Genomic DNA, 13,169 nt, shown 5'->3' with positions numbered 1-13,169 from the left:
TTAAAAATCGGACACAGAGTACTGCATGTCCGACTCTGTGTCCAATTTAAAAAAAAAAAAAATCGGTTTCGCGGCGGAGAGCATAAAACGCTCACCGGCGCTCACGGCCGGACATCTTTCAAACCCATTCAAATGAATGGGTATGAAAGTCCTGCAGGTTTCCGTCTCCTGCTCAGTTTTGAAAAACGGAAACCTGCATGAACGGAGACCGGGCGCAGATGTGAATGAGCCCTAAGCAAATAGATGCAGTTATAGATTTGTATAGGAAATACTCAAGTAACAATTAAACAATTTGGATTATCGGATATACTCGAGTATAAGCCGACCCGAATATAAGCCGAGGCCCCTAATTTTACCACAAGAAACTGGGAAAGCTTATTGACTCAAGTATAAGCCGGGGGGAGGAATGCAGCAGCTACTGGGAAATTTCAAAAATTAAAATGGTCAGAGTTTTTGGGTGCAGTAGTTGCTGGTGCTGGGGAAGGGGAGGGGGTGTTTTGGTTGTCTGTCTGCCCCTTCCCTGAGCTTGAGGGCTGTCCCCCCACTTGGAATTCAGTCTGGCTGAATATAGGGTATCTGCAGTGCTCCTATTAACCCCTTTCCGACAGAAGAGGAGCACTGCAGATCCCCTATATTCAGTAGACCGGGCACTTTCAGACACAGGGATACCTAATGTGTATGTGTCATTTTCTACTTTTGTATGTATTCTAGGGAAAGGAGACCCCAGATAAAAAAATAAAATATATTTTTTTTTTTTTTGCTGACTCGAGTATAAGCTGAGGGGGGCTTTTTCAGCACAAAAACTGTGCTGAAAAATTTGGCTTATACTCGAGTATATACAGTATATTCTATGGCACCTGCTGGGAGAGCCACGACAGATGTTTGCTAGCTGTATCATCCTGGTCACCACAAGCAGTGTAGGTGTACAAAATAGTGCTACACATGTTAGTGAAAATTGGGGGGCATGGTAAGCCTCACTTTCTAGATTTTGTCTAGAATACCACATTAAGACTGTTAAAATAACCGCAAATTTCTTTAACAGAAAAAAAATGTCCATTATGTTTTAAGCATAAATATTTTTATTCCAAAGCATAAAAATACACTGAATTCATGAAACCTATTACATCTCACCCCAACTGTAATCAATACCCAACCAAAATGGAGGTTTTACCGTGTATAGTCAAAGAATTTAGAAAGATATCTTTAGCATACGCATCTTCTTCACAGCCATATGGGCCCAGTAAAGGGACATTCAACTACCAGGGTATTACTTTAAGGTTAAGGTCATCCACTCTCTCAGTGGATAAGGTGTGTAATCTCCTAAAAAGTAACACATTAATACACACATATTGGCACATAGTGTATCAAACAACATGCTAGCATCAGCAATTTCAATCATCAGACTTGTGCTAGGCTTCTCATTGTTACTGGTTTCTTAGGGTGTATGGTCTTTTATTACTTTGTCACACTAGAAATATAATTTTCAATTAAGAATGCATTGTTTAGGATTTAGGTGAAACTGAGCTAAACTCCAGATGGTCATTGCACAAAATAAAAACGGGAAACAGCGATTAGAAGGGTTTTTCCGAAATGATGCTGGAATTTATGACCTCTGATCGATGCATCAGCGCATAAGGAGACTGTGTTTAGGACCATCCACACGCTCCAGCTTCTCAAAGTGCTTCCTAGCATTGCGTATATTTATTAAAGTTGCTGCTGAGGCTGTTGGAGAAATGGTGGAACATGTTACAATGAAGAATGTGTTACATGATGCCAATACAAGGGTTTGTAAGTACAGCTCATACAATACACAAGCATTCTAAATGCCATATCCACTACTTAAAGGGATTCTATTAGAGATGAGCGAACACTATTCAGAACAGCCGTTCAGAATAGCACGCTCCCATAGAAATGAATGGAAGCGGCCGACCATTCATTTCTGTGGGAGCGTGCTATTCGGAACAGCTGTTCCGAATTGTGTTCGCTCATCTCTAGATTCTATCATTAAAATCACATTTTTTTTTAAATCGATCACACGTAGGAATAGCCTTAAGAAAGGCTATTCTTCTCCTACCTTTAGATGTCTTCTCCGCGCTGCCATTCGGGTAGAAATCCCAGTTTTTGTCTGTATGCAAATGAGTTCTCTTGCAGCACTAGGGGCGGTCTCCAGCGCTCAAACAGCACTGGGGGCGTCCCCAATGCTGCAAGAGAAATCTCCAGCGCCACCTCCATCTTCTTCAGGAACAGCCTCTCCCTGTGTCGTCTTCCGTACTGGGCATGCCCGACAGCCACAAGAAAATGGCCGCTTACACCAGCTGTGTAAGCGGCCAAAAGAAAATGGCCGCTTACAAAGCTTACTGTGTAATCGGCCATTTTCTTGTGGCTGCCATGCATGCGCAGTCGGCTCTCCTTGTGTATTTCAATCTTCTGATTGAAACCCAGGACAGAAGAAGACACAGGGAGAGGCTGTTCCTGAAGAAGATGGAGGTGGCGCTGGAGTTTTCTCTCGCAGCATTGAGGACGCCCCCAGTGCTGTTTGAGCACTGGGGACCGCCCTCAGTGCTGCGAAATAACTCATTTGCATACAGACGAAAACCGTGATTTCTACCGAACGGTGGCGCGGAGAAGACATCTAAAGGAGAATAGCCTTTCTAAAGGCTATTCCTACGCGTGATTGATAAAAAAAAAATTTAATTTTAATGATAGAATCCCTTTAAAATATTGAGATTGATGATTGGTAAAAACGCAAATGCACATACTAAATAAAAAGGTGTTGCAATTTTTGGTTTGATAGGCTTCTCTATTACCTATTTACTTAAAACAAAAAAAAAATCTGGATTATGGTGGACAATATTTTAGGTCTGTTGCATTTGTTTGAGGTTTTAATTTAATTTTCACCAGTCAAATTGAACTTTACGTAGGGCAATTATATATCACTTTGCACTCAAAGTGTATCCTATGTATAGGTGACACAGAGAATGGAGCAGTATCAGACAGTTCTCTGTAGTGGCTGTGCTTTAGCTCTTATTCAAGTGATCTCAGAGAGATACTGAAAAGGTCATTCACAATAAAGGACAGAAATTTCATCTCTTTTCATTTAATTAATTTTACCTTAACCATAAAGAGATCTGTAATTTTGCAAAGGCATATAACTAACAGAACAGGCACTTAGTTGGCTCCATAGAAGCATACTGTAACGAAAGGGTAACCCAGCCTGTCAATACTAAATATGTGCCCTCAGACCTTTCCTTTATATGCCACCATCAGCATTAACTACGGTATTTCATAGGCTAAATGGTGTGTGTTTGCAGGTGGATTCTTCAGCAGCTTCTCTGATCTCCATGGTTAGCGGAAAATTATAGCTGTGTATTACAAATATTGCTCCATTCTTTATTGTAGGGCACAATAGCATTACATACACAACTAGCATGATGAGTATGGTTAAGTCTTCCACTTATGATGATCATTACCAAGAGGATATAGGTCTATAGTCCTATTTGCACTAAGTGTTCGTAGAATGACTGTATACAAAACTGTATGGAAAACTATTACACACGTCATGTGGTTTCCGGAGTTTTAAATAGAAATAGCACTGTGCCTAGAATTCTGTATAGTTCCTTATTATGCTATAACAATTACATCTACAGAAATAAAATGCTAAAAAATGAGGCCATGCAGTAAAGGGTTTGAAAAAGAAGAACTTACGAATTGAGGGGTCAGACATTACAACCATAACGTAGGTGTTGGACGTAAAAATATCTATGAAAGCGGCAAAATTGGAATTTCGAACCTCCATGCTCTGAAAAGATGCAGCCAACTTACTGTGAAAAAAGAAAAGCATGAGCATAGCTGTAACATCTACTCATCACTTTATAACAGGTTCTTGTTACTAGGGCTGAGAACTTATGACCTATATCAAAATCAGGATTAATAGAGGGTTTTACCTCAATTATGATTAACAGCAATTATTTAGGCAACACCTCTTTTTAAAAATCCATGCCCTTTTTAGGATATCCATTGAGTGGACCTTGCAAGATTTACTTAGTGTTATTTTCCCCCTGGGCTCTGGTGCTGCTCCTGGTCATCTTCAGGCATTCCAAATGATATCAGGGACCAAGCGTGACTGACGAGGTCCAATTACAGGCCTCAGCAGTTCTTGATGTCATTCAGTAGGCCAGAAGAAGATAAAGACCAGCACCAAAGCCCATGGGAGGTAAGCAACACTTTTTAATTTTTGGTCACTTCTCATGGGCATCTTCTAATTATACTCTGGAGTGTAAAAAGATCCCAGCGTATAATAGCAGTTTCAGTTCATACGTTTACTATTTCAATGAAACTGCAGGTAAAGGTTTGCAAATACTGTTATAACCGACGTACACAAAATCCCGTTGATTATCTGTATTGACGGTCAGACTTGTTATTTTTCAATGAATTTCTCAGCTTTACCTCTCACATACTTTTACCACTAACAGTTAAAGGGACTCTAATAGCAGATTTACGGGTTATGAGCTAAAGATATTCCTGAATAGGCTATTCAGGCGCTGCTATTAGTGTGTAAAAAGACCCCCCCACACACACACTTTTTTTTTTTTTTTTTTAATTACCTTGGCAATCGATATGTAAATTAGCTGGTGTCATGCACCCCTTAGCGTCATAGCTTCTGCACGCCCACCGCTGCCTCCAAGCCCCCCTCCTCCTGTTATTCACGTTGGTTTCTATTGAAAGCACGCGCATGCGCAGTATCGCTCCCTCCGGCGCCATTTTCCCCATAGAGAACATTGCGAGCTGGAGCATGCACACACGTGTTTTTAATAGAAACCGACGTGAATAAGCAGGAGGAGGGGGGCTTGGAGGCAGCAGTGGCCGTGCAGAAGTTATGACGCTAAGGAGTACACAACACGCCCACTGTGCACGATCCAGCTAATTTACATATCGATTACCATGGTAAGTTAAAAAAAAAAAATGGAGGGGGGCGTCTTTTTACAAACTAACAGCAGCCCCTGAATAGCCTTTTTAAAGGCTATTCAGGAATATCTTTAGCTCATAACCCGTCAATCTGCTGATAGAGCCCTTTTAATATGTTCTCTTTGGCACCGCATGCTGGGCTCAAAATTGCAAATTTAGTTATATTACATTGGAGATAGGTGTGAGTATATCTTTACTAGCCACACCACTCCTTTAACTGAAACTGAGATTTCACCAGCATTTCTCTCTTACCTGCAGCTTAGTTTGAATTGCTTTATAATATTGCTGATCTTCTCAAATCGGTGAATGTCCCTTTGCTCTTTGCACTGATAGTGTGAAATAACCTGCAAAAAAAAAATAAATCCCCAAAAAAATATAGAAATTTTGCACTATCATTGCTCAAATTTCTCCAGTTAGTTAAATCCAGCATATAATACTCACCAAAAATGTTGCCCTTTCAAATAACAAAACTTCATCAGCCTCAATAATCTGGGCAAAGTTACGCAAGTTAGACTCAAGCTGCTGTACATTAGGAATAAGCTGGTAGACAATGCTGGACCAGGCCTGAACAGGGAAAGAGCATACGATGTGATAAAAAAGCATAAAAGGAGACTAAATCAAAGCTTTGTTTCTTAAAAGGAAACAATGTAAGGCACATACCTTGTATAACGTCTCATCCCAAATAGAAGTCCTAAAACAGGCACAATCCAGAGGGCGAGAAAGGCGTCTTAAATCTTCTTCCCTTTCCTTAAATATCTGAAAGAAAAAAAAAATTATATGTATTATATTGAGGGACAAATGAATAGGACAGGTACCTGCAGTACCTGGTTTGGCCACTATACAGACAACAGCCATCTTCTTCCGGCTCCATTCTCCATTTATCAGCTTAGGATAGGTCATTAATGGGAGTGTACAACCACCGAAATTGCCGTTATAGGAGCATTTAACAACACAGTGAAAATACATCTTTCATGTCAAAGTGCAATCCTGCTGCTACGAAAATTGGATATTTGATGCACCCAGGGTGTGGCTGCATCTGCCAGAGCACCAGTTTTTTCTGTGGTCCCCCTTCATTGTGAATTGTCAATCTTTAAATTAGGCGGCCGTCCTGGGTGGCAGCCACAGGTACTTTGGCAGTAGCGACAGAGCCACAAGAGGACCAAACGGCTAAAGCTCTGTAGGAGACTCCACTGCAGAATCTACAGAAAGTCTGTGGGTTCTACATTTAATAGCTTTTTACGTGGATGGAGTCTCCGTCTTTCATGCGGATCCGAACAATGAAAACCTGAATGCTGGCATGAGCCTGGCATAGCTTACGTACATATTTTAAAGTATTTCTTTTGGGCAGCAACACTGCACTTTGACACAAGAAAGGTTTGACCACTAAGACACTAACCACCACCACAACAGCATATATAAGTGATTGGGAGTGATTATTGTGAAAGCGGACTACTTTTAAAGCCAATGTGTTATCAGGAATTAACTCGTTGTTTAAATCATGTTTTAATGTTAAAAACATTTTTTTTAAAACTTTTGGTTCTGTTTTGAAGTTCCCAAAATCAATGTCTAAGTTTAAAAAAAAAATAAAAAATCCTAAAAATCTTGCATTTACAACTTCTGCCACTAAGGCTGGTCTTACACGACCGTAATGCCTTTGCGGTCCGCAAGTTGCTGATCAGCAACTTACACTCCGCAGATGTCCGTGAGCTGCCGCACTCGCCCATAGAGTTCTATAGGCGAGTCCGTGCAGTGCCGTGAATTGCGGCCATTACGGACAAGCTCTAAAAAGTGCGGACCTCGGTTGCGGCCCGGCACACCACGGATAAAATATCCGGTGGTGTAAGAGGCCGCACTGAGTATAATGTGTCCGCAAATAATCCGCAATTGAAAACCCTCAATTGTGGACCATTTGCGGACTTAAACTACGGTCGTGTAAGACCAGCCTAAGCCTCAAACATTCTATGACGTCCTGTTTTCCATAGAAGGACCATCACAAGTTATCTAGGCACCTCTGTGACCCAGGGATAGCTTATTTTACAGAGGAGAAAGTAGATAAGCTGTGACCATTACCTATTGTGATGGGTGGATTATGTCTTATCTACATATACATGATAGCTGTGTCCATCAGTGTCCTGATAAGCGAAAAACTCCTACAAAGAATTCTCCTATAGTAGGGTGCATTCACACAGAGTAACGTGCCGCGTGACCTGGCACGTATACGCCGTGTGAGATTTTGAGCGCCGTATACACTCCCATTGATTTTAATGGGAGCCTGGATCGTATACGCAGCGTTATTTTTGTGGCCGTGATTTTGCGGCCGCAAAATAACGTGGCGTATACGAGACTAACTAGTGCAATGTTTTTAAAAACCTTTATTGCCCATCTGTGTAATCTACCTAGTCTTACAGTCTCCAAGGTCTCGTTCGTGACCGACAAGATTTCTTGCTTTTAGAGAAATGCAAGGAACCAGCAATGAAACATTGGAGACTCTGCACTAATGGGAAACATAGGCTGAAGGGTGCCGCATGAGATTGAATTATGGAAACTATTTCAGAAGGGAAAGAGTCAAAATGGTAAATAGCCCACATGTGGCACATAAACAAACAAACTAATGCTAGGTTCACTCGAGCATTCGGGTGTCTGTCCTTAGAGTCTGCATGGGAACACAAAAGACAGAGGCCCTGTCTGCTTAAAAAGCGGTTACGAACGGAAACCCATGGACCTCATAGATTTACGATTTCTGCTGGTGTTATAATGAAATTGGAGGAGAGAAGGCCTTTTCTCTCCACAGATTTTAGGCAGATTCTGCAGTGAAATCTCCTCAAGAGAATACAATGCAAGTATGAATCCAACCTAAAACATGACAACCCAAAGCACAATTTTTGAATACTATGCAAAAAAAAAAAAAAAAAATGCGCTAGAGCAATTGAAATCCTCTTGCATAACAACATCCGCGTTTAGGCCTAGTCACACAATACAATTTGACACAATTTCATGTTCTTGTCATCAAATAATAGTGGGTCAGCGTATGGGTGGTTTAAATAAAAGTCTTAGGGCCCCTTCACACGGCGTAAGCACTCGGCTCATTCCGAGCCGTACACACGAGCGCTTCTAAACACTTCCCATTCACTTCAATGGGAGCGCTCGTAAAGCCGGATTTACGCGCGCTCTCATTGAAGTGAATGGGAAGTGTTTAGAAGCGCTCGCGTGTATGGCTTGGAATGAGCCGAGCGCTTACGCCGTGTGAAGGGGCCCTTACTGTAAGGAGGAAGCGTTACTCACCGCGCAGAGTCATAGCTGTGCAGTAAGGAACGCCCCCTCTGACAGTACAGCGCTATGGACTCTACTGTCAGGAGGGGCGTTCATCACAGACTGTCAGAAATGCCCTTCTGACAGTGAAGAGCTATGATAACGGCACCGATACATAACGGGAAAGCTGATAGTGTGCTGAATTCAGCGCACTGTCGGCTTTCTAGCGGTATATAAATCCGCAGGTGCCCGAGGACATGAAAGGTCCTCTTTGATAAATCTCATCTATGCATTAATATTACAGTCTGTCTACTAACCAGATCTCTTTGGTCTTCTTGTACCAAGTCCATTTTGTGAACCAAGCAAAACACCTTTGCATCAGGAGAGTTCTGAAGAATGGCTTCCAAACAAGACTGGTAATAGTGCATGTCTTTCTCCAGCTCTCTACTCTCAACATCAAAAACATAGATGAGGACCTCAACATTGCGGAATATGTTGTCACGCTGGCTGGTAAAATAGTTCTCCATAAACGTATCCTGACTGTGGAAGTAAAAGTAACAAAGTATGTTACAGAAGCAAAGTAAAGAAATGCAAAAACTACAAAAAGATGCCCAAAAGAAACAGCAAAAGAATTGTTGAAAAACACTGCCACAAAACACTACCTTCATTTATAATACTCCACTTGTGAGGGAAGATTTTTGGGAACACAGCTACTTGCCAGTTGCTGGTAAACTTGTGGCTCAACATTATTGTCAAAGAAACAATAAAGCAGCAGATCGTTTTATATAAGGGCATATAGAAAAATGATGTCCGTTTGCAATTCTGTGACGTTTATAATCATGTAATGAATAAAAAAAATTGCTATCCTTAAAAGCTGAATGCTAGATATAGTTACAGCTTATAGCTTGAAACTGATATAATGTTATATGATAAGATAGTGCCTGTATCCAAGATGGGTGCAAGAAAAACAAATGCCACAAGACAGCTCCCCAAGGTTAACACGCAGGACCAGGAGTAGCTGGCTATATATGGCACTGCTTAAACTTTTTCTGTTTGATTGAGATGTACCATACCAATCAGGAATGAATATGAAAACTTATGTTGTTGTTATATCTCTTCCTTTCTCTGTTACTATTTAACCCCTGTGTTCTTGAATAAAGGTGCGCCAACACACATTCTTTTGTTAAAAAAAGAACGAATACCAATACATAGAGTGCTGTAACTTCTTTACCGCCTGGTACTCAGCCTAATTAATTAGGACAACGACAGTTACCCAGGATTATTGGTCAATTAGTCATAAACGCGACTCTGACCTTATCAATTCTATATCTATCTATATTTAAAGAGAATGGGAACGCCAACCTGGCCACAGTCAGGTTGAACATGGAGCATGTGAAAGGTCCTGTCCTTTTACTTCATGGGACAAGCCTTTCAACTATAACATGGACTCAAAAATGTGAAACTGACCTAAGGGGTGCTGCTATTTTTTTTTCTGTTGACCTAGTAATTTGAGGGCTTTTTTTTCCATAATACTAGTTTTATATTTTTAAAGAGATTCAGTCATTAGAACTGCTGATGACACCCAATTATACACATCTTCCCGTGACATCACCCCTGCACTCATACAGAACACCAGTGACTGTCTTTCTGCTGTCTATAATATCATGTCCTCGCTCTATCTGAAACTAAATCTCTCTAAGACTGAGCTACTACTGTTTCCACCATCTAATAGATCTGTCCCTGATATATCCATTGCAGTCTCAGGCCTTACTATAACTCCTAGGCAGCAGGCCCTCTGCCTCAGGGTCATGTTTGATGCAGACCTTTCCTTCACCCCTCATATTGAATCACTCGCACGTTCATGTCACCTCCACCTCAAAAACATCTCCAAACGCCCTTTCCTCACCAGAGATACACTAAAGACACTTATTGTCTCTCTGATTCATTCTCACCTTGATTACTGTAACTCCTTACTAATCGGTCTTCCCCTCACTAAACTCTCCCCTCTACAATCTATTCTGAATGCAGCGGCTAGGCTCATATATCAGGCTAGACGCTACAGCGATGCCTCTGGTCTGTGCCAGTCACTACACTGGCTGCCTATTCATTATAGAATAAAATATAAAGTTATCACTCTCATCCACAAGGCTCTCCATAATGCCGCACCTCCCTACATTTCTTCCCTCATCTCTGTCTACCGCCCAACCCGTACTCTCCGCTCACTCAATGACCTAACACTTACATCCTCTATTATCAGAACCTCCCACGCTCGTATACAAGACTTCTCCCGAGTTGCACCACTTCTCTGGAATGCTCTACCCCGGACAATCAGATTAACTCCCAATTTCTACAGTTTCAAACGCAAACTAAAGACGCATCTTTTCAGACAGGCCTATCACAATTTCTAACGTAAACCCTTAACCCTCCTCTGTCTCCGCTCCCACATTTCCCCACATGATATGATGTCATCTCATGCTAACTCCATAGGTCCAAGCTCCATCCACATGTTAAAGGACATGACTGTTGACGGCTCATAAAGTCTTATGTTTATGTAATGACAGTCACCTCTATTACAAAAGTATCTGACCTCTGTATAAGCAATGCCGCCCCGGCTACCTCTTGTGTCACCCCCTCTACCTCATAGATTGTAAGCTCTTGCGAGCAGGGCCCTCAGTCCCATTGTGTGAATTGACTTTCTTTGTAATGTATCTTTCTGTCTGTATTTGAACCCTACAAATTGTACAGCGCTGCGGAATATGTTGGCGCTATATAAATAAATTTTATTATTATTATTAGAACTCAGTGTTTTCTCCTTGTGAAATGCAGCAGGAAAAAGCCAATGTAAAGCACTCCGCTATCTCTGGTGCTCCCATTAAAGAGCATCGACCATTGCCAGTTCTAGTCCTGTCCTAATTCAGCCGGGCTGCGTTCAGTTTAAATATGGAGCGTGTGAGAGGACCTTGTTAGATTACTTTGTGAGGCAACTGCCTTTAACTTCTCCAGCCCAACCCTAGATTTAGTGATGGAATATTGATCTATGATCCTGTTAGCCCATGGTCATAAAAGCTGCGGTCAGACCAAGACAATTAGCCACCGAGCGCCACCTTAATCTGCCCACGTGACACTAGCCTAAGGGATTAATGGACAAACTAACCAGTGAACAGAGGTCAAGGACTTAGACAGTTAACTTACCCACCACAATCCCATAGATTTAGCACCAGGTTGCCCAAAAATCTGACATGAGAATGCTCAACATCAACTGCAACAGAAAGAAACAAACGGTCACAAAAACATCAATGTACAAAAAAGTATCCCAATCAATGAATGAGGTCTTACTTGTGGCACCCAATCGTCGTGTGTCCCGTGCAATGTAGTTTGCAAAGATGATGGATCTCATACTAGTTTTCCCCGAGCCACTCTTCCCCATCAACAGCACCTAACAGGTTAACCAGACAGTCATTCTGTTAGACTCTGCATCATCTTTAAGGAATACTGGTTATTTTATGGTTACGTAGTGAATTACCTTTTTCTTCATGGCTGAACTGGGCATCACACAGCCAGAGAATTCTGCAAGGAGAAACGAGAAGGATCAGCATATTACAATGGGGCTGGGCAAGTAGATTTTTTAATTTGTTAATTTGGATCCCATTATAGTCTATAGGGTCCACCAGCGTTCGAGGGTAAGCGCTGGTTTAGCGGTCCTGCTTTCCATTGTTCTGATCCCGCAGCTGACCCAAACAACAGAGAGCCCAGCGAACATAGCGTTTAATATAAAATAATTGTAATAGTGCACACACCGCCTCTCTGGAGCAGCTCCGAGTCCTCGGAAAGTTGGAAGGTATGAAAAGTGGTGCTGTGGGCCCAAAAACAAGATAAAAAAGCCTGAAGATGCCCCAGCCATTATAAGGAGAGCCCCTGTGTGTGCTGTCCAGGTCTATGTATGTTGGGGGAGGGGAAGAGCCCCTTACTACAATCATTACACATCCCTCATAGGCACCCGACAGCCCCAGCCGACCATCACAGCTCTAATGCCCGCCATCTAAGCACCTCACAGCAGCTCTCCTACCTCTAGCAGACCACCACAGCAAAACTAACCAGGAGACGACCACGAACACAACACCCACCTTACTCACAACGATCCAGGACCCGGATGTTGCCAAATCACATGATTTGTCACATGAAAGAAGCGGAAGTAGAAACACGAGCTTGTATGTACGTAGCGACCGTAAGCCAAAGTTCTGGAGAAGGCGAAGAGCGACACCTCCCGGCAGACATCGCGATACCCGAGGCTGCGCCTGCGCAGAACAGAAGTTTTGTATCTGGCGCGTTACTGTTGTTTTGGTTATAGCTAAGCACGTGGAGGAATCCGGCCAGTCAGGAGACCAGGGCTGCCTGCGTATAGTACCGTAAGCTCCAATGCCATGAGCTCTGCCTATGTACTGTATACAATGTCAGAGACCGGGGCTGCCTGCATATAATGAGCTCCAATGGTATGAGCTCTGCACAGTATCACTTCTCCTATCCTGTATATATGGACACTGCGCAGTATCACTTCTCCTGTACTGTATATATGGACACTGCACAGTATCACTTCTCCTGTACTGTATATATGGACACTGCACAGTATCACTTCTCCTATACTGTATATATGGACACGGCACAGTATCACTGCTCCTATATTATCTATATGGACACTGCGCAGTATCACTTCTCCTATACTGTATATATGGAACGGCGCAGTATCACTTCTCCTATACTGTATATATGGATGCTACACAGTATCACTTCTCCTATACTGTTTACATGGACACTGCACAGTATCACTTCTCCTATACTGTATATATGGACACGGCACAGTATCACTTCTCCTATACTGTATATATGGACACTGCACAGTATCACTTCTCCTGTACTGTATATATGGACACTGCACAGTATCACTTCTCCTATCCTGT

The 13,169-nt window shown here is 42.2% G+C and overlaps 1 protein-coding gene across 1 annotated transcript; it reads right to left on the bottom strand.

Annotated features, from left to right (window-relative positions):
- Positions 1-1,094: 1,094 nt before the first annotated feature.
- LOC142185421 (ras-related GTP-binding protein A) lies at positions 1,095-12,444 on the bottom strand. The gene is made up of 10 exons (XM_075260852.1): positions 12,339-12,444; positions 11,738-11,781; positions 11,551-11,650; positions 11,407-11,473; positions 8,532-8,754; positions 5,626-5,721; positions 5,407-5,529; positions 5,218-5,309; positions 3,706-3,821; positions 1,095-1,722 (listed from the first exon to the last, which is right to left on the bottom strand). The coding sequence occupies exons 2-10, from the start codon at positions 11,762-11,764 to the stop codon at positions 1,625-1,627; spliced, it is 942 nt and encodes a 313-aa protein (XP_075116953.1). The 5' UTR covers positions 11,765-11,781; positions 12,339-12,444; the 3' UTR covers positions 1,095-1,624.
- Positions 12,445-13,169: the final 725 nt, after the last annotated feature.

The sequence above is a fragment of the Leptodactylus fuscus genome, chromosome 11 (genome assembly GCF_031893055.1).
Source record: "Leptodactylus fuscus isolate aLepFus1 chromosome 11, aLepFus1.hap2, whole genome shotgun sequence".
Classification (NCBI taxonomy): Eukaryota; Metazoa; Chordata; class Amphibia; order Anura; family Leptodactylidae; genus Leptodactylus; species Leptodactylus fuscus.
The sequence above is the reverse complement of the archived record's forward strand: the minus strand, read 5'-3'. Positions and strand labels throughout refer to the sequence as shown.